Source organism: Apteryx rowi, unplaced genomic scaffold (assembly GCF_003343035.1).
Source record: "Apteryx rowi isolate R43461 unplaced genomic scaffold, aptRow1 scaffold_25, whole genome shotgun sequence".
Lineage (NCBI taxonomy): Eukaryota > Metazoa > Chordata > Aves > Apterygiformes > Apterygidae > Apteryx > Apteryx rowi.
The window spans coordinates 620,199-645,889 of record NW_020448863.1 but is presented as its reverse complement, the minus strand read 5'-3'; the positions used below and the strand labels follow the sequence as shown (position 1 = coordinate 645,889).

At 37.6% G+C, this 25,691-nt stretch overlaps 1 protein-coding gene across 1 annotated transcript in view; it reads right to left on the bottom strand.

Moving 5' to 3' along the window:
* The window catches only part of PIK3C2G (phosphatidylinositol-4-phosphate 3-kinase catalytic subunit type 2 gamma), a 211,999-nt gene that overhangs the window by 128,551 nt on the left and 57,757 nt on the right, over positions 1-25,691 (bottom strand). The window contains exons 10-14 of the mRNA XM_026066913.1: positions 24,006-24,201; positions 20,881-21,003; positions 14,637-14,768; positions 6,650-6,764; positions 4,694-4,824 (exon numbers count right to left, since the gene is read on the bottom strand). Of these exons, the coding sequence (XP_025922698.1) occupies positions 4,694-4,824; positions 6,650-6,764; positions 14,637-14,768; positions 20,881-21,003; positions 24,006-24,201 (697 nt within the window). The remainder of the gene's footprint in view (positions 1-4,693; positions 4,825-6,649; positions 6,765-14,636; positions 14,769-20,880; positions 21,004-24,005; positions 24,202-25,691) is intronic.

Here is a 25,691-nt window from a genome sequence, read left to right as displayed (position 1 = left end):
TCTCCTATAGACAGACCAGCAGATTGCACAGTCTCACGGCCCTTTTTAAGACCTGGCAGACCTGTTCCACTATCCACCTGATAGCCTGTAAGTAGTATTTCTAATCAGAATTCATAGCCAATATACTCTATTGAAGACTGGTAGATAAACTAGGTTCTAACTAGGTAAGTGGCAAAAAGGAAAAGGGGAAGCTGGAAGAGAGGAAAAAGTAAGGTAGAAAGAAAATGATGAATGAAGGAAGGAAAGATGGCAAAAACAAGACTGTCATCTTCCTGCCTTCAAACCAGTCTCTGATCCTTCCACTGGGAGCCACTGTGCACAGTCAGGCAGTATCATATTCAAAGAGCAGCCATTATTTCAGATGGCTGGTTTTCTGTGGTTTTGTATTTCAAACGTAGTAATCCTAACAGGAATCAAAGGCTTATATCTCAGCTGTTTTCAGAAGTCAGCCAAAGCTTCTGGCAGTGATTAATGAACTCTCTTGGTCCTCCCTCTCTCACCTGATTTGGTTAGGATGCCAAAGATGATGCAGCAGCGCACAGCAGAGGACTGCAGGAGTGCAATAACCATACGGTAAAGTGCACTTCCCTCCAGCCCCACTGATCTCTCCAGTGACCCGTCACTAAACAACATCCAAGGCCATAGGGACCACTGATCTGAGCCAGTTACCAGAGAGATGGGGGGGGCTCACAGACGGCTGCTGGAGAGACCATCTGTTTGGTCCAGCTACCAGAGAGACCCATGTCTGTGTAACGAGAAGAGGTCCAAGTGCCAGCAACTGGAGTGCGGCTGCGTACCCTGGGGGCTTATATGTCTGGGTGCCAGCAGCTGGGGAAAGCAGGGAGATCAGGGATCAGCTACTGAATAGACTGCCTAAGACCAACTGCTGGAGTGATTGGTATTTTGAAAATCAATACAGATATGTATGTATACATATTCATGTGTATGTATACATACGTTCCACTAGTGGGCTTTCATCCTGACCAGCCAGAGAGAAGGAACAAAACTGGTCTGTCTGTCCTGTTTATGTTTGTGGGAGTGCTGTGTGTTTATGTGGGGGCTGGTAAGGGACTGCTTTCTGTCTGTGTTGACCTGCTGCCTGGGGCCAGCTGTTTGTGTGCCGTGTGTGTGTGCCTACTGGGAAAATGCGCTCCACCTTGCTAATGGCTGGAACTGGGCACACGGAGCCACGGCAGCCTCGCATCCATCAGCAGGCTGGATGCAGCAGCCTTTAACAAGTCAGCCACATGGCTGGCTAGTTTTAACCATTATTTCTTCTTTTTCTGCAATAGCGTTAATAACATTTTCTGTCCATTTACATATTTGCTCTGCTTTCAGAAGGATCACTACAGCCTGAGAGAGCATTCTTGCATCTTCCAACGACAGATATTCATTTATTTCCAAATCATACCTGAGACTTGCAGGCCTGAAGCATCATATGGACATACTGCCACTAAATGACTGCCTAGATTCCTCTCTTTCCTTTGACATACAAAAACAAGGCAGGAAGATATCTAGAAATTTCATGATAATAATGTGCTTGGATACAAAGATATTGTTACAGGTTTTTTTAATAAGCTTCTGCTATGTCTGAAGAAAGTAAAAAAAGAAAGCCTACTTTGTCTCTGATACAGATAGAACAAAAATCACAGACTAGCAGATTCTTCCTGATCAGAAATTGCTTAATAAAAGTGGACTTTCTTCATTCCAACCTCAAACATGCCATCCTTCACCTTGATGAATTATTTGTTTGACCAGCTTGCTCATGAGATGGGATAACTGAAAACAACAAGCTGTGGAAAAAAGACAGGGCTATCTTTTTCCTCGAAGAATCTTCAGCTATGGAAGCCTTAGTAGCAGCCACAGTCATCTCTGATCTGCAAAATTCCCAGCTGCTGAAAAAAGTATTGATGACTCCTGCAAGTACCACCACCTTGAATGAACCTCTAAATAATTCATAGAATAATAGAGCATGCTGTATGGTACAGTGGAACATTCTATAATAGCAACTCCTGGGAAGGGATGTGAATGAAGAAAGCCACAGATGACTCTATAAATATGATGGAGGGGAAAACCAGAAAAAGCAAAAAGTGCCATTTCGGAATGACACTGTTAATTCTGGGAATCATCACGAATGGCCATGATCTCATTTATTTCCTTTAAAAACCTGAAAATGCCGTTGCAGACCAGACCTGTCTTGCTCAGTGTTCTGCCCTCAGCACTGACAATGGAGATGTTACTTAGGGAAAAGGGAAAGCATGGGAGCCTGGCCACTTTCTGTGGTCTCTTCCCCTTATACTTGCTCAGAATCCACAATTGTTGTATTAGGGATGCTACAGGGTCTATCCCTGCCTGATCTTTGTTGTATCCGTTTATAGATCTGTTGTCCATGAATTTGTGTATAGCCTTCATGAATGTGATGCTGTCATCTACCTCCACAACTCTCTGTGTCAGCAAGTTTTAGAGGTTCACCCCTGACTGTCTAAAGAACTACTTTCTTGTATTTGTTGCCAGCTGATCTCCTACTTGCTTCATTAAGTTTCCCTAGTTCTAATACTGTGGAATCTGATGAACAGCAATTCTGCATTCACCTTATCCAGCACCTTCATAATTTTGTAAACCTCAGTCAAACTCTGCTTGGCCTTCTCCTCTCCAAACTGAAGAGTCCCAGCCTTTTTATTCTTTCCTAGTAAGGCAGCTGCTTCATCCCCTTAATCATTTTAGTTGTCCTTCTCTGTACCTTTTCCAGCACTGCTGGGTCCTTCCTGAGTTGTGAAAACCAGCACTATGTAGCATATTCATAACACAGCATGCCAAGGTTTTAGACAGCAACAAAATGACGTTATCTGGCTTGTTTTCAACACCCTTCCTGATGCTTCCCCACATTTGGTTGGCTTTTCTGGTTGCTTGCTTCCCATTATACTCATGATTTCAGGGAAGTGTCAACAGTAATACCAAGACCTATTTCCTGAGTTGTAACAGTCAGTTCTGAGTTCAGTATCATGTAGAGATGGCTTAGATGACTTTTCCTTAGATATAGTCCCTTAAAGTATTATCCACACTGAAGCTCATCTGCAATTTTTCTGTCTGCTCAGTTTTGTGAATTCCCCTCCACTGACATAGCATTTGACTATCTGGCAGAGCTTAGTATCACCTACAGACCTGGAGATTTCACTGCCCCCTTCCTTCTCCTGGTCATTGATGAAGTTACTGAATAAAACTGGTCCCAACACTGAGTACTGAGGGACCCTACTACTGACTCATTTCCATTCTGAAAAGCCACCTTTAAACATCCAAACTTTGCCTTTAACCAGCTTTTCTCTAAACCCAGGGAAATCCTGTTTCTTTAACAATCTTTGATGTGGAACCTCACCAGAGCTTTTTGAGAGTTCAAATGCACTCTGTCCTCTGAATCCAAAATATCTATGTGACAACCTTCTACATGTGCAACAGGTCAGGGAGTCATGATTTCTATTCACAGAAGCTACATTGGCTCCTTCCTGATAGATTTCTCCATGCTTACCCAAACACTTAATGATCTTACTCCTTGTTAAATAGGCAACTATTTTACCATGGATAGAGGTAAGACTCATTGACCTGAAGTTCCCAAAATCACATCTGGAGCCCTTTCTGCAGGTGGGAATTGCTTTGGCAACTTGCCAGCACTCCAGCACGGTGGCTATTTGCAATAAAATACTGATCTCCCAGTCATTCTTAAAAATAAAATAAAACATAACCAAATCTCAGATACCATGTTTAATAACAAATAATTTTAAATTTCATCCTGCCTTTTCAAAAGTTGAAGTGAATGTTAAATATACTTTTTTCCTTTTGTATAAAGGAATTATTTTCTTTTCTAAAAAACAGAAATCAGCACAGAAAAATCTTCTTTACAGCTGCATCATATCACACTGGGAGGGCTGAAGTGGCTTTAAGTTATTTAGTTGTTGGACAACTAATGCATCTTTCGGTCTTTGATCATGGATTAATTAATACAATTAACTGTGACTGGTATAATAGCTCTCTGTAAGCACATATGTTGCTAATTCCACTGTGGTTACATCTAAAATTGTTACTTTATGTAGTACTTAATGCTACTAGATAATGTAACCTACACATATCTGGGGTTACTAATTTGCATTAGTATACACAGTGTGTTTTTGTTTATCTTTGTCCTTATATGCCTCTATGAAAGCAAAATTTTGCATACTCCTTTCCTTGTTTATAAAGGAACTTGACAAAGATTGTCCTTCTAATGATTATGTACTATTTAGCTACTGTGGCTTCACAGTTTGAGCTTATTATTACTAAGGGATGCTGATTTTCATAGAACCTGAAGGCTTTCTTGCTAATATTGATGCAGACTTATTGTTGAAAACTGCATCACCTGAAAATCTTGTTTTAAATCAGAAACTTGTTTCTCGCTTCAAGGATGTGAAAAGATAAAAGAATAGAAAGGGGAAAAAAAAACAGCCATTTTCTAAATCAGTAAAACACAGTGCCACCTCCAAGGGCTTATTTAGGCTTCACTGTGATCTCTTCTCTTATTTACAGGTGTTACTTTCTCAAATGAACCATGCTAGGCTCCTTCAGAGGAAAATTTCATTTTTAAAGAATGGGATACATCTAACTGTGATCAATAGTGTAAGTACAGTAAGCCAAGAGTCAGCAGGGCTGTCTGGGTACAACTTACAGCAAGAGAGAATGTGTCTGCGAAAGTCTTGCAATATGCTTCAGGCACTCCTTAGTTGGCTCTTCAAAATCATCTCTTTTCTCTTCAGGTTCAGGTTGAATGAACTCCAAGTTAGTTTCTGGAAAGTCAATCTTTAAAAAAAAAAGAGAGAGAGAAAAGAGAGAGAGAGAGAGAGTCGGGTATCCTTTTAGCAATATATACTCTCAGATACAATTATTCATAAATGTTATCTCAGACTTGTACAGGAAGTATACAAAATAGGCAAGGAAGAAAAGAGGATAATTCTCTGAGAATGTTCACTGCATGTAGTATATATTACATAAATATATTGGTGACAAACCCAACCCGCCAAAGTCAGTGGGAGTTGTGTCACTGATTTTCCTAGGAGAATTTCATCCACTGTATTTCAGCTTTATTAGAACTGCATGAATTCAAGGCTTAAGTTGTTTTTTCCTTTTTCCCTCCCTTCCTAGTTCTTAATGAGAGATGGATCTGAAATGGAAAGCTTCTATTAACACCAGTTTTTTTTTTCCCAAAGAATGCAAAAAGAATTCATATATGCAGTTTGCCAGTGTCAAAGAAGGGAATCAGGTTTCTGATTTCAGCTCTGGATGTTCAATTTCATATATATCATACAGCATCTACTGATTTTTCATTCTTTGCACATCCAGATGGGCCTCAGAAATGCAAAGTTTTAGAGTAATGTTTTTTAAGATACAGAGGAAGAAAAAAACATTCAATCAAAGTTATAAAGCTTGAGGTGTTTGGGGATCTGAATACAGAATTTGGTGAAAATTCAGATTATTCTTTAAAATCCAGCTCAACTTGCACATACAACTTTGGCCTATTAGCTCACACTGTAATAGGGGCACTACTGTAAGTAGGATAAATGGATCTCTTACCTATACACTTGATACATATCTCTCTTCTAAAAGTTAAGAAAAGAATTCCTTATAAAACACAAGTGTCATGCCAGTAACATCAGAAAAGCTATTTTTATGGCAGTATTTCCAGCATGTTCACAGAGCCTGATACTGTCATGTACATGGGAATAATTGAGAATGAGCAGGAAAAAAAGGAAAGACCCTCCCGTCTGGTTTCTTTCAGCAGAGAGAGATTATAAATTAGTAGCCATCTACTTTTTCGATTTTCTTTCATTATTAATAAGAGAGAGCTATTTTAAGGAGTCTTCTTTGACTGAGCTCCTCAGACTAGAAAATTCCTATTTGCTTGTCTATTAAAAATAGCACTTTTTTAGACTAGCCTCATTGATCTGTATTATCTGCTTTTATGTGTTATTTGCCAATAATAAATCAACTTTTTAATATAGAAAAAATTGGCTTTGCCTTGAAGTATCCAGTTACTAATTCAACCTGGAAAAGTAACAGAACTACCAAGCAGACTTAATGCATTTTCAATACTCAGAGCCCTATTCTACCCAGAGTTAGGAGGTACTTAGCACGTAGTCATGGAGGGAGAGCTATACTGATACATACTGATGTTTTGCATGTAGCTACTTCCCTTACAGACCCTTTATGCTACTCAGTTTAATTGCAAGCCATATGCTACTGTATGCTACATTTATATCGCCACATAGTTCAGTAGTGCTTGGAACAGAAGTTCAGATTTGAAAAGGCAGCTGTAAGTCAGGTACCAAGTCAGTAATTTGTGCCAAACTATTTCTGGAACGAAAATAATAAGAAAAATTACCCTTCTCTAGCCCTCACAGATGGTATTTGATATAGAAAGTATCATACATATTTGCCAGTGTGCAGAATTACACTCTTCCATCCCTTCGGAAAACCTTGTGACACAGAAGTAAAAATCTCTCTGAGAGTTGTAATGAAAATAAGATTTTTAATTTGTGTGGTCTTGATGAGCTGTGGGAACAACCATTTTTCCTAGACTTTGTTGGAAAACAACACTACCTTTGCTTTTTCATGGAATAATTCTTACCTGCAATGTTACTGGGGCTGCAATATCAGTACTGCAGATGCCTGGGGCAATCATCGTTGTTGGAAACGTGCTGTACAATGTCATGCTAAGCAGCACAGTTCCATGAAYGAACCGCCTGCAAATGCCAATAAACACAGACAGAAATACTGCGTCAGTACTGGAGACAAGGTGAACAAGGATTATTGAAATTCTATCAAAAAACATGGAACTGGATGGCTTAAGAGATAAGTGACGGGAGATCAAGCCTTTTATCTTTACATGGCCAGTACAAACCTGGCCTAGATCAGCTGTGGTCACCCACTGATGGCCTCCATTGCTGCGGTAGCATCTGTTCTTTTCCAGGGATTACAACATGAGTGAAGGAGCCAATAAATTCCAGATCAGCTCTGAACTTTACCACTGACTTCTTGTGTGACATGGGCTGCCATTTAAGGTAGGTGTAAAATTAGGATTATACCATATTTCTATCTCAGGATTTCATTTTGGGGATAAATATGTTACAGACTGTGAGACACCAATAAACTATATTAGGTGGAGGTGGAGGGAGGAAAGGGCAGCATACGTTTATTCCACAGAAAGAAGAAACCCATGATAATCTACTGCAACCATAAAGGATCCTTGCTGGTTTTATCAGTCAGGCTGTGTAGATGGCAGGGAGGCAGAAGTACCCTACCTGAGTCTCTGCAGAGCTGCAAGGAGTTTGAGTGGGATACTTTTGTACCACGTGTTGCACATGGTCTTTGGACAGATGGAAGTTTATGGTCTCAAGTACCTGTCTGAACACTACATGCATAAATAAGTCTTATCAGAAACATGCATGAACGTAGTCTGCAGATAGGAAAACTAGCATGGTATACTAGGTCAACATACTTCAGTCTAGAGAATTTGAATAAAATCAGAAAGCTCAGATGCAAATTCTAATCATAATTAATCCACTTGAATTAAAAATATAGTACTTGAATAAAGATATAATACACTGGACTTGCCCATTAGCTTGTCCACATCTTAATAGTTACTGAGCGAAAGGTCAGAAATCTGATTATGTTGCACCTGTTTTCTTTTACTGACTGATAATTTTTATTACTATAATTCCAAGCACTGCTCAGTTGATCAAGCTGTGAACGAAAGAGCTAAATTCTCCTCTGCCCACTGCAACATATACAATTGGCCAGGTAAATGAGTTTTGAGTGCACAGATTTTACCAGAGGTGAGGATGTTAGAGGCACAAAAGAACCCAGATGGTTTTTCTGATCCCAGTGTGTTTGCAGCATTGCCAGAAAAAAAAAGTACATTTTGAACTGCAAACAGAAATAAATTGTTGCAAAGTCATCTGAAGAAGAAATAAGAAACTCCCGCAATGTCATTTTTAGTCAACAATCAGTGCAAAATCGAATTTAGGGCTAACTTTAGCTTTTCTTTTCTGAAGCTATTAATGTTGTTAGTGCAACCATTTTATTTTATTGGAAGAGCACAGCTCAGAAGGATTAAAGACAACGACATTTTCTAAAGTTTCTTTTGCAATTGTAGGTACAGGTGTGGGGGGATGGAGGCAGAAAAAGGAACTGTGATGTGAACAAACAGTACACTGGTAAAACCAGTTGTGTGATATGAAGCCTTTCACATTTAGGTCACTGATGTGAATGTAGAACAGATCAAGGGTGGTTGAAACATGTTGTGATGTTTACCTGGATGATTTTTATTAAATGAGTTGCACCTCTTCAACCATTCCCTTGTGGACAGCTGTTTACATCATAATTTAGACCAAGTGGCACATTTGTTAGCAGGAGGAGGAGTAGCTGAAAACTGAATGAACATGAAGACTAAATTATCCTTTTGTGCTCTTATTACTGCCAATCGCTATCATATTGTGCTCTAAAGCTACATGGGGCTTTAAAAAAGAATCCATACAGTGGTTCTTTCCTGGGAATCCTGGAAATTCGTTAGGTATAGGCAGATAAGAGAAGTAGCTCAGATGTCAGACGCAATGCAGAAGTGTTTAACTGAGGCTTTTCCAGAACTCATTATTTCAGCTCATTTGCAGCTTGTATAGAAGTGGTTAAAGATTGACCACGAAGATAAGGAAGAATAGGTAGATGGTCTTCTCAGAGTCCTAAGACCAGAGAAGCAGCAAAGGGATGTATCTTTGCTGGACTGAGAATGTTGTTGCTATGTAAAAGCAGATGATGGGATTGTGAGTAAAAACAGAGACATAAAACCACTTGGATAGCATGGAGATGATATTTCTTAGTAAAAATGAATGTTAGCTAGACACACATTTATCACCAGTATATAAACCATCCTAATATATATGTTTACAAATGAGTGAGCAGCTTATTCAGTTTCCATCAGTAAATCACTCTTTAGACTAAGTCTAGTCTGGAAACTCAAGAGACATCTGAAAAACATGTGAAGAGGTGTTCACCACTGAAATATGGCAAATTTTTGAGGCACAGCTTTCACTGAAAGTCTTTGGGGAACTGTATACACTACACAGCTAATATTCTGCAGGACTGAATCTGCTTTTAGACAGAGAAATGAGACAATAACAGGGAGCCACACAGGCGAATAGAACAGGAACGTGGCATGTCATTATTTTTTGAAAAAGGAAAAGAAACAGGAGAGCATCCATGCAGAAAAGGAAGGATTCAACATCTAGAGCATGAAAACGATAATCTTTACTGATGAGAGAGATTCCTATCTCTGCTCCCTGGGACTGCTGATGAGCTCAGGCAGGTCACTCCCCATTCTGCCCCTCACTTTTCCCCTCTAAAACGTGAGGATAGTGTTGCTGACTTTTTTTTAAGTCTGTGCAAGAACTACAAATGATAACAGTCAAAGAGGATGGCTTCCATGAGGCAACTGGAAAAGTTCTCTTCAGCAGAAAGCATGTCAGAAGGCGAATACGCAAGTGCTGCTGTGTGCTTGCTGCCATTTATTTATTTATATGCTCATGCAAAGCCAGGGCAGATGGAAATCCCTGGAATCGCACAGGTTTCCAGCTCTCATTTATGACAGGAGCTGAAGTAAACTTCCCGGCTCATAACAGCACAAGAGCACAGCATGGTTTAAGGACAGCTCAAGTTATTCTAACTTACAAGTTCAACCTTGTGCCCTGAAGTCACATGAGAGACTTCACTCACGAAGCCCAGCAAGAGGAAAATTATGTTGCTTTCTCTCTCTGATTTGGAAATAAGAGTTCAAAATAAATTGTATTATTAGAATCAGTGAACTCAGAGCAATGGGCACTGTGGGAGACATTACATCTCCCAAATTGCCCCAATGATGGATTTTCGACTTGTTAATTAGCTCTGGATCTTTAAACTATTCAGCTCAAGAGACAAACAAGTTTTCCTGATGTGAAGGAACGGAAAGTTGGCACTCTGGTTTGCAAACACATTTTGAACAGCCTGTTGAGTTTAATAAGCTTTCTTGAGACAGTACACCACTAAGGGCCTTATTGGCACTGATTTAGGGATACAATCTATCCTATTTAAAGCCAACTATCTGATAAGGAGAAGAAATGGGGATGTAAAAGCTCACCTACTGGATAAGTAGGAAGCCCTGTTTTCATTCCCAAATGAATACAACATTAGAGTTACAGTTTAGACTGGACAAACCAGTAAAATGAGGGCAAAACATAGTACAAGAATAATGCAATTATCCCCAAACCTGACATTACAAACCTCAGCAATTCAGAGTTGAGGTTCAATTTAAAGGAAATTCAGAGCTGCTAAGCTATAAAAAAACCATAGCGTATTGGCCAAGCAGTCTTAATTCTGCCCTGGAATGATACCATGAAATAAATATTTTATCATAATTAAGAGTACTTGAACATTCTAGAACACTCAGAGATATAATTTTCATCTGTAAAGTAATGCTAAACGTCCTACAGACATATACAAGGACCACATTTTTCATTTCCATAATTTCTAGTTTAAATGACCTCCATAAATCTGAAGTAGCAGAATACTGCAAATATAAAATTACCAGATTATTCAAGACTTCTGAAACAAATTTGCTTCAGTTGTATTCCTAACTCTTTCACACTTTTTGTCCAAAAACCTATTGATGAAGTTAACAAAGAAATTTGTGAGCAATAATTTTAAGGTAAACAACTACATTTAGGCAAACATTGGAGAATTTTTGCAGAAAGTCAGTTTTGTAAAAAGTAAGAGCATTTGTAGATAAACATGCAAAGCTGATAAGCAATAATACAAGCATACATTTGATAAAGAGCACAGAAGGTGCCCAGTACATCCATCAGCTAGTCACATTTTAAACCAACAAGCTGCAAGAGAATGCTCAGAACAGTGTGAGACACTACTAGAATTCAGGAAATAATTTCAAACAAACAGATCTGAAATTTACTAACATCTACTCACTGACAAGTCTTTAATAGGAAAAAAAATGAAACAGGTCAAATTCATGAGATCATTTTTAGGGTTTGTGTGGTTTGAATATGGGCAGGGTATGGGGAAGCGATTGAGATGAGAAACAGATTGCTGAATAGTAAGTAATATGCTTGCTTTAAATAGGTTTTTTTTTATATATATATACTTCTCATACACTCTGCTTAGTTAATATTTTGTTCGGAGCAGGACTGGAATGTTAAAATCCCAGAGAAAAGTTATAGCCCTTTGATCTGGCAGGACTTTGATATGGTCCTGTCCATAAGGGTAAGCAGCTTTCCACACTTCTAGATACAGATGAAAGGGACTTGTACATATTATATGTTAAAATAAGAAATTGTTCAGCTTTTCTTAATCTTCAGTTTATACTAAAAATAAATAAGTAATTTGGTTATTAAGCTACAAAGTAGAGAACCACCATACAATGACAACAGCCATTTTCGAAGAGAAAATGGATAGTAAACTTACAGAGAGGAGTAAATTCACAGTCTATTAATATGTTTTTGGGGTTTTTTTGGTGCTAGATCACTTTAAGATCTTCAAGATTCCTAAGTAATATCTGAAATAGCAAAAAAAGATCATCTCAACTTATTTTTTTTTCTTTTTACATCAGTCACAGCCAGCTTGAATGGGATTCATGTGTTTATAATCAGAACAGGATATATTAGGGTAAAAATCAGGAATTGTATTTTAAAAAACTGTTTGACATTTATTTTCTTTTTCCACTTTTTAACAAAAAAAAGAAACTTTTTTTTAAAAAAAACGCTCTTGAATAGAGAAAAAGAGGCCACCCTCTCTTCTCCTCTTTACTGACCATGTGAAGAATGGCTCAGTGGTCGACTAGCACAAGGATTTGAAAAGGATGTTTGATGGCCCAGGCAAATACATCAGGGCTACTGACTTCTTCAAAGAGCTTATTTCTCTCCTTTGCACTATAAATTAAATCCTAGACCTGAGAATCAGTTAGGAATTTCTAAAGATTCAAATTAATTTATGTGAAAATTAGAAAAGTGGTATTTTCCATCTCAGAAATATTTTGTCAGAGATTTCCTAGCCAGATTTCTTTAATCTCTTTAGATACATTTGCAGAGTTTGTTCATCTAGAGACCATAATAGTATACTCTTTGCAATAGTACATGGTACTCTCCAATGTTAGCATGACAGGACAGGTGCAAATCTTTTCTTGGTACACACTTTCCCTTTCAGAAGTACTCCACTGAAATAAGTCTTGAAGTTTAGATTCATGCCAGGAGCAAGGTTTGGTTCATTGTTCATTGCTCACTTTATTAGTGTTTTCCTCAAAATTAGTGAGTTAAATTTAAAAAATGATTAATTTCTTTTTTTGTGAAATAGGAAATGGTCTCTCAAAGTCCTACTCTTGCTTCTCAATTGTTTCAGCTAACTAATAGTATTATCCATTCAGAAACACCTGACAGTTTTAATCTTGCCACTTTCTAAATAGTTAATCTTGAGAGCTAGTTTACTCTAGTAAAAAATATTCATGAGTATCAAAGGAAATGGAATAGCAGATGGGGTAAATGTTCAGATGTCTAAGTTTTACATTTCAGAAGGAATTTCAGGGGTACCCTTGTTTTTTCAATCAGTCTACCAATTCAAATCACGGTGAATGAATAATTTTGTGGACCTGTGGCTGACTAAAAGAGGAAAAAGCATTTAAGCTTCTTTGTGTTAGCAATTCCTATAACTGTTAATGACACAGCTAACATTAGGGGATGCTGCACATATTATTCCTAAATCATTCCTTCTCAAACACTTCAACCTTTATTTCTGCTTTGAAGGTCATTTCAGCAATGATCTGTACAATTACACAGGAGATGAAAGGAAAGTAACCTTGTATTCCCTTCATTGTGCTGACTGTGTAATGCCATGAAAGAATGGAACTGTTTTTCAGTAAAATTTTCAAAACTGCCTAGATGCCTTGGGGATCTACCTAACAAAAATCAGTATGCTTACTCTTAAGGCATACATGAAAAATGTATCATAGTAAGCTGAGGGGTTTCGAATCTTCCAAAAATCTTTGCTTTAGGACTTGAATATTGAGAAGAAAACTCTAGTACAACACAGGTCCTCAAGAAAAGGATGCTCAAATAGCCCGTTTACCTCCAAAGGTACCTAAGTGTTCTCCAGCTAAGGTCCCATGCCTAATGCTCAGCTTCTGCACATACTCAGCACACATCACCTTGCTGGGGCTAAGCACATTTCTAACACTTCAGTTCAAATCAGATTCTCAGCCAAGGTATTTTCTCTACGTATTTCACCCTAAGCATCAGAAAGATAGAAATATTCAAAATAAGCATAATGCATGTTTTTTTTTTTAAACACACACGGTGGAAGAGTGAGTGCTGTGCTCTTTTCTATAGACTAGCCTAACGAAAGAGTAAGAAAAAGTCATTGAATAAAATGCCTAAGCATTCTTTGGAGCAGAGACTTGATTCATGTTTCCTTCCTTCCTTCCTTCCTTCCTTCCTTCCAGCTAAGTGCTCTAATCACTAAGTCACAGAAACATGCTCTCTTTCTCTGAACAAATGAATCTTGAATTCTCTTCTGAAAAGACAGAAAAAGCCTCTAGCTCAGCCCAACCTACAGGCCGGTGTTTTAAGCCTCTCAGACTAAAAATTCAGTGGAACCTGGTGTCTTTCATATATAGTAAATGCATAAATGCAATTAGGGCTTTTTTTTTCTTTTCTTTTTTTAAACAGAGGATGCCACCATATGCAGAAGCAGATGAAGAGGTCTTAAGATGATAAAAAGTGCTACAGCTGAGAGCTGGATGCTTACGCAGAAATTCGTGAGGCTTGAGCATATCTCTCTATTGCCCAACTTAGGCAGCTGTGCACTTTGCAATACAACTGTTGTGAATCTTATTCTGAGGCATACAGGGGACAGGGGTATGGAGTCTACATAAAAATTAAGTATTATTGTAATGGCTTGATCGAAACTTAAGATGTCTTAGTACTTCTAAAATACATTTAAGGTACTGCGAAAAATTTACTTTAAAGCTTTGCTTATGTATCACTACAGAGACACTCAAGTCTACAAGCCTCCTTAAACCCCTGTTACACTGAATGCTGTGTAGAAAAGGAGAAGTTAAAAAAGAAGATAAAGCTTCTACAGTGCTCTGTCGAGGGAAAGGTGCTCACTTTGGTCATCGCTAGCACTCCCACTTTTGACAGACTGAATGGACGTGAGAAAGGAAACCAGATTCAGAAAACAAACAATTGTGAACAAGCGGCAAAGCTGAGAAGGATACTGGAGAGATACAGGAAAGGGTACAGGAAGGCCTTTCAACAGACCTGAGGAGCTTTACTGTAAGTTAAATAGTTATGGAAGCCAAATTCAAAACCAATGTATTTGGAAGAACTCTTCGCAGAAAGAAAAGCTCGTGCATGGGGCTCTTACAGGCACATCAGGTACAGTTTACTGTAAGTTACTGTCTCAATCTTATTACAGCAAGGCTCTCAAATAAGTATTTCTGTGCTTTTATATTCCTCCCAAGTTGAATGCAATACTATTCAAGAACGCTCTTTTTTAAAGCTATCATACAAAACTGAACTTACTGTTTTGGATACAATGGGGAGCATGTCCAAGCAAGCACTTCTGTATTTTTAGAGGCACTGTTTACTCCAAGTAGTTTTATTGTCAGCATAGTCTCTCTCGGAAGAGCCTTTAATCGTAGAGGAAAGTTGATTCTAAAAGAAAATCCGAAAAGAGCAAAATTTTAAAAAGGATTTTAGCCCTGTTACATAACACATATATCAAGCCATATATTGCAAGGGTTTAATTATCTAAAGGAAAATGCAACTGACAAGTCCTTTCAACACACCGGCAAGCATTGCCAACAGTTAATGTGGGGTCAGAGTATGAGAGAAGAGGCATATAAAATCACTGAATCATATATAATCACTGAAATGGGTAATCACTGAGCTAAGAAAAGCAGGAACAGCTTTTGCCATACAATGGCCTTATCAATGAATGACTATTTCAGAAGAACCCACTAAGGACTGAATTGTAAACTAACAGTTATTGCCCAGCTTATTGTCTTCAGAGACAAAGGCTACTTCTAATGAAATTAAGAGTGGAGGCAAATTTTGTCTTAAAAGCAACAAGTGATTCATGTTTTTCAGGGAGAAAATTCAGATATATCAGTATTCAGTTCAGCCTTGTACTGACCATCAGCAACTTGCTAGATAATTCAGTTTGTTTATATAGATTATATGAATTGGTTTTAAAATCTTAAATTACAACAATTCTAATAATTAAGATACTTTCACACTGTATGGAAAAATCATGTATGTGACTACCCCAGAGACGTTCCTCTTCTTCCTGAAGAGGAAGGTTATGGTGTAAGGTACATTTCTAATTTTTTCCATGTATATTCAGTGCAAACTTAAATTTCTCAACCGGAAAATGAGATTAATTACATTTTCTGTGTAAATAAAATCAATATTAAGAGCTAAGGGCTAAAAGAGTTATTCTGCATTGACAACATAAGCATTAAGAAAACAAAAAATTCTGCATAAACTTGAATCTAAACCTAGAATATAAATCTAAATAATACAAAGTGCATTAAATTTTCAGATACTCAATCTAGCTGGGCAGAACAATGCAACTTCCAGTGTTTTTAAAAATTAACAGTCTTAATTAAGCAGCAAGCATATGTAGAAATCAGTATTTAAAACATATAGTATCCTGGAAAACGTAAGGATTATGGGTAACAGATTTGAGACAAAGCAGCAGTATAATGTAAAATTAGCATAAGATTTTACTCCTAGTTCTGTCACTACAAATCTGTCAAAATTCCATTGGCTTCAGGAAAGTTTCCTTGAATACACTCAGGAGTTACTGAAAGAAATTAGATCGTTCCAGCTGAAGTTCTCGAGTACTCCCAATTAACATTAATGTCAAGATTCAGATGATCAATCCTAAACATTTTGGAAATTATTCAAATTTGCATACCTCTTGCTTTGTGTAATAAAGCAAAACAGCAATTTCCCTCTCTAATTAACATCAACAGAATTAAGAAACAATTCTTAACTGTCTTCCCACGTGTCTTTATTTATAGCTTTAGATTCTGCTTTCCCTGTCTTATGCCCTCTCTCTTACTCATAATCAGTTAAAAACTATTTGGCAACTGAACTGTTATACATGCCATAGATAGCTTGTTCTCTGTCTTTTTATTTACAGGCCAACAACTCTGTCCACGTTACATAAAGCCACTCTACAGCAGCTACACTTAACTTTAAAGCATCATTAATACTTGCTATGAAGAGACAAAAATAAAAACAATACCTATACTTTCTAATACAGAATTTTTTAATGTTCTTTGTGAACTTGGAGCAATGAAACAAAATGCACAATATCTTTCTCACTGCAGAGAGCAGATGCTTGGCATAAGTTCTCTAGGATACAATATATGGCCTGATGTACATATGTAAGAAAAGAACCTAGAGACTTTAACAAGGGTCATATAACTTGAGACTTAAACCATGGGTCAAAGATGAGCAAAATTTCCCTTTCAATGACATGTGGTACACAACGAAGAAGGGGAATAGCTGCATTGTATTTAAGAACTTTGATTAATATATGTCTAAGCTTATCCGACTGGTGTTATCCTCCCTGACTGCCTGAGGTTAAGACAAATGGATGACTAAGAGGAAGAAAAAGGAAATGAAACGGTGGCCAGAAATAAGACATCTCGTGGGTGAACAATTTCAACAGTAGTAGAGAAGAACAGAGATGCTATTCACTGAGAAAGTGCTGTTTACAGACATTAGATAAAGTTATACAGCTGGTTTCCAAGGCTAAGGGCCTAATAGCCTAAGGGCACTCAAAACTGAAGAGCTCTTGGGCAACCCAGACTTTGCCCTGAGAGAGTATAAACTAAACAGACAAGCCAAACAAAATATGGGGAAGAGGGAAACCCAAAGCCAGGAAAGTATCTGAGGTGATGGATGGTAGGCTTAATGCTAATTCTATATTTCATGTCTGTAGGTTTAACGTAAATCATGGAGAACGGAAAAAGAGAGGAGATGGTGGAACAAAGATATTAAAAGCAGCTAGTTAATAAAAAAGGAAGAAAGTAATTAAGAAGTCTCAGTCATTGAAAAATGAAGGGGATGGGAAAATAAGATGGCAGCTTTTGGACTATGCAGACTATGTGCTAGATAGTATGAAGCTGTTCAAACTCTGCACCAAGGTGATTATCATACTTTTCAAAGTTAACATACAAACTCTAAAGCAAAAAGTACATTCCTAAAAAAGTATAAACCGCAAAAACACTAAATGAAACAACCGTGATAGGTACCAAATATTTCCCATCTTTTCTGTAAACATTCTGAGAAGGACTAAAGATGATAAAAGACTTTACCAGAAGCGTATGCTAAAACACAGTACCCCACCAGTTCAAGTTCAGACAGTAACTTGTTAAAGAACTTTAAAACACAAACTAATTAGATGAAAATCAACAAATAAAGTAAGTCTTACCTATTATAAGAACTCTCTGCCCAGATTCCTAATGATCAAAACACTGCTCTCCATTTTTCTATCCTGTTCCAGTCAGTCCTGATCTAAGATCTAAGATCAGGACTCATTTCAAATTAGCTAGGTTTATTTTTTGACCTGATTGACCCATAACTGGATGGTGACTAACTAGGTTAAGTTAGGTGACTTCCTAATGTAACAGAAGCTACTCCTGGTGGCCTTTTGTCACACACATTTTCAATGGCTGTGATCAACTGAAAATAACACATGAAAAAAAATGAAAGTAGCACTTTATGACTCAAGATGAGAAGTCTTACAGAAAAGAAATCTTGTCTGCCTTGCAAACTTTTCACGTGAACATATTCCTTCAGTTTCAGAAAGGTAGCTAAAATATAACCTAGAGTTAACACAGCTTAGTTACAATTTTGAGTGACTCAGACTTCCTATGATAAGAAATGGTGCCACTTGATGATGTGTAAAAACAACTGCAGTAACACTTACTTCATTAAGATATTCTGTTTTTTAATTAATTCCTGCTTCAGTTCTCACATAAAGTACTAAGGAGTGTTTATATACATATATTTATTGTATGGCAGCCAAACCAGCCTATCTTGAGCATGTTTTAAATTATGCCAGCTGGGCATGTAGTACCTCCAGTAATAATATGGCACCACACCTACTATTCCTTCTGTCTGCATGTTTCGAAATACTCTGAATATACAGATTATTCTGTCAAGTTTGGTGCTGTTTGTTCATTCTTTCTTATTGGGTTAGTAGTAGCACAAATATCAACAAACACATTCTCCCATACCGCACTGTGTGACAAGTATGTCATACTTTAAATAAATTAAAAACAAACATTTCCTTTCCTATGCATATTGTCACTAAGAAAATATCTTATGGCATCATTTTCCTATTTAATATTCTGATACTGTACTGGAGTTGCACTGTGCTAAGCACAACATAGTAAAGCAGCTGGCCCATGTCTTTATGTGAAAACCTTCTGTTTTGTTGTTAAGTGCTGTGTCAGAATTGAAATGAGAGCAGAATCTATTGTCACAACCTTAACATGTTCATGTCCTGCAGGCAGTGTTTGCTTTGCAAACATCTGGTGCTGTGCAGAATCTGTCCTGCCAACCTAGGAGCACTGTAGTGACTCAAAGACCAGGAGGGAAAGCTCTTCCTGGAAGACTTAGCTGATTTAAAACACCCCATCTAGGTTTGCATTTTGGCTCAAAAATAGCCCTCATTTGCAAAAACTGTTTCTGGATACAAGCTAAAGCATACAAAAATAATGGCATATCTGGCGGCCTAGATTCTCAGCCTGTGCTTCTGGACCTCAGGTCATTAGGTCCACAAACCCTGCCCTCATGGTTTGAGGCTTACACAAATCTGGGCCAACCAGTTTTAGTTGAAAACCATGTAAATACCTTTGATGGTTAAAGGAAACATTGTGCAGCCTGCCAGACAGATACACATTTTTGGTTACGTAGTTTGGAATTGATTTGAATTACATTTTCAAAATGATTTTTGAAATCCAAGCTACAATAAAAAATATAAAGGAGCCCTTTCAAACTAATATTATCAAGTTTCATACAATTACAAACCTTGTTTCTGATGTCAAGAGCCTCCTTACAAGTATCTATGACCTACAGAGGAATTTGGTCTGCGTACTTCACTTTCTTTTTCCCAGGAGCTTTTTGATGTAATTGTAGGCATTTAATACTGATTTTGCAGATGGAGAGGTTTAAACAGAAATCCTGAAGCTTTAATCTGATTTCTTTACATTTTTATGGAAATGGAAGAGCAGAATTTCTGTTCCAGTTATGGCTGAAGCAGTTATTTCTATTCTATCTCCCTATATTTTGTCTTATAAAGAGGTTGTGTAGGATGCATTCCAGAAAGGCAGCAGCCACTTATTAGAAGCCAAAAATACTCATAAGAAATATAATTCTTTCTCTACACTTCAATTATATCTCCCCATATGTGCCATAAGACAGCACTTGACTAAAACTTGGACAAGATGAAAATTCCTACAGAGCAAATGGGAATGGTCCAATTTTTTTTTTTCAACACAGGAAAAATAGTTTCTTCCCAATCATACAAAAGATTGTGAGCTCATCACATAAACCCCATGGACTCAAGTGAGGTATCAAAGCAGATGTTAGGGCCTAGAAGAACTGATTTGGAACCTTAGTAGAAATGCACCCATTTTGTTTCTTAACCTTAGGGCATACATACTAAATTTCCTACATCTGTTCAGGAGTGCTATGTAAGAAGGCTATGCAAAATTTCTGTGTAATGGGTTTGACCAAAAACAGTCTTATTTCATTTGACCAGCTCCAAACTCCTATATGTCTTAGATACAGGCAAACAGAAGTTATAAACTGCACACTTTGTACTGAACTACAATGTGACAAAATCTCTTTTAAATGAATTGTAGTCTGTTCAGTTATAATGTAATCAAGCTTCTTTCAGATTCAGATTAAATCACAATGTAAAATACCAAAAACTGAAAGACTAAATGTAAAAATGCCATATTCGGGGAGCTGGGAGAGAGCAGTATTACCACCAGAATTTAAAGAATTGCCTACTTCTTTTCTCCCAGGTATTGCAGGTATGCCTTTGTCATGCTGTTGCCTTAACTGAATGCTATTTGTGTGTGTGCTTTGCTTTTCAGTGGAGTTATTTTCCTCAAAGCAGACAGGCAGGTGACAGATAGCTGGTAGCCTTTATTCTAAAACTCCAGTCTCTTAAACTAAAGTCCTCATCTTAACGCCTGAGTGCAGACCCTTCTTATATAAAAACTGACAGCCTTGTTCCTTCTAAATGGAGACCCTTTAAAAATATGCTACAACAGGTTCTCAAGTTGGATTTACCTATTAGATGCAGATCCAAAGCGCAGAAATTCTAAAAAGAGAACTGAAATATATCCTTTGGTTGCATCTCCTTTCAGTTTCGGTATCCTATCAGTGCCAGCACTGATAAATGAATGCTCTTCTGAAACCAGCTTCTTGGTTTAGTCCTATTTCTCTTCCTCTTGCTGTCCTACTCCTTTCCCACTCCAACCTTCCTCAATTTCTCTGAATTCTGTGTGGTTTATTTTGCACACACAGAAAGATCCATAAAAAAGACACAGGTCTTCCTAGCTGTACTTAGTTTTGTATTACTACTTTGGGATATTTAGAACACCATTACTTCATGTCACATACAACGAGCATAACAACAAAGTGCCCTTTCTGCCCTACACTTTCTAGAAATTAATATTCATCGTGTAAAATCTGTCAGACAAACATATATCAAACACAGACCAAAACTTACGTCTCATTCCAGTCCACAAGGAAAAAGAAGGATCTTTTAGGTTGTATATTTTTGCAAATCTTCACTTGACATATTGTCTTCCCAGCATAAGTTAATGAACAGGAAAAAGAAAAAGCTTTGTAACTACAAAGGGAAAGAAAAGAAAGATTAATTGTAATGTAACATGTTCAATGGAGTAAATTTGGGGCTAACCATTCAGAAATGTGAAGATCCATCCTTCTTTATAGAAAGAATTAAAATAATGGCTCTCATATGAGTATTTTAAAAAATAATAATATTTTTTTTTTTTTGTAGTCAGAGATCAAAGAAAGTACTTAAGATTCAGATTCTGCTCCATGTTTATGTCATTAAGGTTATTTTTTTCATCATTGCAGTCAAGGGAAGTGTTGACATAAGTTATGAAGTGTTATAACTTGTTCATCATACAACTTCAGTCAAGTAAATCTATCTGCATTAACATTTCCCAATCTGTGAAAAACAGGGTGATCCTTAAGAGGATGCAAGCAGTTATGACAGCGTAAGCATTAAAGGGTTGGCATTCTTTGGAAACTTATCTGACTAGCTTCACAGCGTAATTTAGGTCTGAGGCTATCTGCTAGTTTCATATTGTTCTTACTGAAACCTTATGCAATATTAGTCTAAAATAAAGGGATACTGTATAATCAACTAACTGCTCTTAATTTGTCTTGTAACTTCCCCATCTTCCTCTACAAAATTGTCTCCCAGCTTTGGGCCACATTCTATACAAGAATGATGGGCAGGGGAAGAAAGCAGTAAATTTGAAGCCATTTGAAGATTAAAGGTGTCTGGCTTTGCCTCATTACAGGCATGATTGTTGATCTCTTCTAGAACATTATAATAATTGTTAGAATCATTGTAGCAATGGCTTTTTTTTTCTTTTAATTCAAAGAAAAATATCAGATATCTGTAGTATCTATGACGTACCTATGCAGAGAAAGGAAAGAAAATACTTTACCAGAATCAATAGGAAATGCTTCTGCTCTTAAATATGACATCTTTCTTCTAGAGTCTAAACACTATAAACAACTGGAAGGTAGTGCAGGAAATAATAGATTTTAGTAAGATTAGTAATTGAGCACTGCTGTTTAAATAGAAGTATTGATATCTATACATCCCTGATTTATGTACCATAAGGCCCTAATCCTGGGAAGCTAATGCTTACACTATGCTTCAGCAGAACTGAAGTCAGAAAGGTTGTTCAGATTGCAGGCCCTTCTACACATTATATGTCTTTGCAAAGTGTTGTACCTAGGTAGCCTGCCTACAGGGCAAAAGACATGACTCTCTAGTCTTGTCCCAAAGACCACTTCGTATCATCCACGTGTAGATAGAAACCTGATTTTCTGGGCTGGAGAAACAAATGCAGCTAAATATGATTCTAGCAACATTATGCCATTGGCATCAGATGGGACACATCTGTTTGAGATTTAAATGAGAGAAAATAACAAACTGATAAAAGAAGGAGGAAGGAATGAAAATACAATAAAAAAAGGTAATCTGTTTTATTACATTGTTTGCAATTTGTAAGGCCTGTGCTTACCTTTTTAAGAAGGACAGTAAGACTGGAATAGGTAGTTGAGAGCACAAATGTAAAATTAGTGACAAAGAGCCAACCCACAAAAGTGAGCTTTAGAGGGATTTGAGGAGACACTGACATGATTCTGTAACACAGTTCCCTCTCTTTTATCCCAAGCCACTAGAAGAAAAGTTATTTATCACATAGACATTTGGTAAAACAATGTGAAATAGACAGTGAGAGATGGCAAAATGCTAAGTGTGTTATGAACAGCAGCAAGATGTGACATGGCCAGCACAAAATTAGGCAGTGCTTTGGAAATAAGGAGAGGGAATACAAATGGTTTTAGTAAAGGGATTTGAGGAAAGTAGGCGTCAGGGTTGCAGTCCATGTTAAGAAGCATATGTTAGCTAAGAATGTTGGAAAGGGAGATTAAGGAGGAAGAGAGATTCTCATTTTCACATGCTTGAATATAGCGCTCAAGTCACCAGTGCACTTTAGGCCATATATAATTTCACATTTTACTGGAAAATCATAAAATGCAGTGGGAATGGCATAACCATCTGCAAAATTAGGACAGTGACTATAGTTCTGTATTTATTACCTTAACTAATGCAAATTCTCTGATTTTTATTAAACTGCTAATTACAGCTAAATGCTGTATAGTACACTCTTGCTCACATTCTAATGCAAATGATCCCACTGTTTTTTAATCAGTCATTTGGAATTCAAGGTAAAGTGGGAGCAAGGGGAAAGTATTAATAAGAACTCGGAGAATAACATTTTCGCCCATAAAAATAATGTTGCCAGACTGTAGTCTTCTGTCCTTCTTTAATTGCACTGGAGTGGTAAGAGGAGATTTTATTCAGAGTAGAAAACACAGCCATTTGAAGAGACAACTAATTTGAATATATAAACAATGTGGAAGAGAATATTTTAATCAGCTTTTTTATTAAAGTTGTCTCCATCTTTGCTTTCCTCTGCTGTGCTGACACACTGGGTGCACTTGGACCTATAAATTGTAATTATTTTAACCACCGTATATAAAAAGAAGATTGCCAATGCACATGCTTAGCCAAGTAATGTGATTTGAATACACCAACAGCAAAAACTACTGATAAGGCCATGTTCAGACTAAGTTTAAGCAAGCACAGCTCTGTTGAACCTCGTAAGCTGGTCTTCAACCCTTCAAGTTACTTGTGCTGCAGAGGCCACATGAAGTCCTGACCCAAATTTTCTGGGCATGCAGCACTCACCCTCCTACCTCTCTCCAAGCAAGTAGGTCATACAAGCATACCTAAACACACCCATCGATGCCAGACCCTGCTTCTGGCCAAGGGCAACTGCCCAGGTCACCTCCTCAAGCCTCTTTGTGTCTACAGGACTTGAAGTCTCCTAGTCAATCAGCTTAAGTACACTTTATGCTAGAAAAACAGCAGAGATACACCCACTTACTTACTCAATCTCTAATATGAATATAGGAGTATCACCAAACCTGTGGAGGAAAACTAGTATCTGTGAAACACATGTGGTTGTAAGAGCCGAGAGACAACACCCTTTCTTGAGAACACCTACTGAAATCTCCTACCTGTTCACCCAAGTTTCTGGGATGTTATGGGCAGCATAAACAGTGAAGCTGAACTGGGAATCTAGGCTGATATCAGCACATGAAGGACTTTTAGGTATGCTGGCAAGCTGAAAACCTGCATCAAAGCTGCTGCTGTAGACATGGATGAGGTAAGAGATGGCCATGGAGAGCTCAGTCACAGCATCCTCTATTAATGCTGAGAAGAGGGAGAGAAATAAATAAAGGTTAGCAATAGGTCATTTGTGAAGAAGCATATTTATCTTAAACCATCAGTTATAGCTTTGAAATGCTTCCTAATAAAATTTAATTAAAATGACATAACCTACCAACTGAAGCCAATCAGCCATCTGTGCTTCTGAAACCAGCCTTAGCTCATTTCTGGTGTATCATTGATAGTTTTTCATTATAGTGCCTTCAAATTAAGGCATTTTCAAAGTAAGTCTTTTAAACTACAGCAAGTCAGTGTGTCTCAGATATGTCATTTTAGTCTCTTAATTTTTTGCGCTGCAAAGATTTTTATTATGTAGGCATTTTGTAATTTCTGCAGCTACATGGCTACTTAGTTGAAGGGAACTGGCAACACAGCAGTAGAGTGTAGAAAGGCATTAGTTTCATTTTAAGACTATATAGCTGTTGCAACTGTAGATAAACAACTCATAAAATATATATATAATAGCAGTCACACTCAGGCATACTCAGCATTCAGATGGTCATGGACTGGTTGTAATACTCCACAATCACTGACACTAAAATATATATCTACATGGATATATCAAACGCAGGCTGTACCCTCATTTATATCACACCTTTATTTACATTACTTCCTTTGGCTTCAGCTCTGCGTTGCTCTTTTTCTGCAGTCACTGGCACACATTTCTGGAGCAGCTAGGGACTACGTGATTGCCAGCGTAAATTAAAATCCCCAGCCCTGGCACCCTCCATCGAGGGAGCAGAGCACTCTTGAATTCTCAGGCAAGGGACAGGGTGAGAAAGCAAGAGGTGTATGTGTGTATCAGGGTGCACTGCATCATTCCAGGATCAGGATGCTCTGTCTTCCAAGAAGGTACCCAAATTCTCACTTTTTTCCTCATCTCCCACATGCCTACATGATCAAGAATGCACTCTCAGAACTTTCTGTCACAATTCCTGACATATTTCCTACACCATGTCCTGCCATGGCACTCAGGAGCACTATTCCAATTAGAAAATTGTCACGGGATTAGGAAAAACCTAAAATGTGCTTATACTAGCTTTTTATAGTTGGAACAGGTGCAAGAATCCTGCCCTACATCAGATACAGATCCAATGATGCACTGGACTTAGCTATCTCATTTTCCTGCTAGAAATGTCGAAGAATACATCCTAAGGCTGGTATTTTTTTCCCCTGCTTTGGTATCTTTTGCCTTTGAACTAGCAAATACTCCAGATCTTTGAGTCACAAAATACATGGCTAAAAATGTGAAGGATTTATTTGAGTCTTCATTCTAAACTAAACAGATTTTAACTATGTCACAGCACAAGAATACATAACATTACAATAGTCTGTCATATACCAGGGTTTGCTCCTGGAAATACTGACACCACATTACATTCATGAAGGACTGGCTAGAATACTGTGTTTTGTAATGTTGTAATCATCTTCCACATATGACAACAAAAAAAATTTAGAGATTAATAGGGTAACAA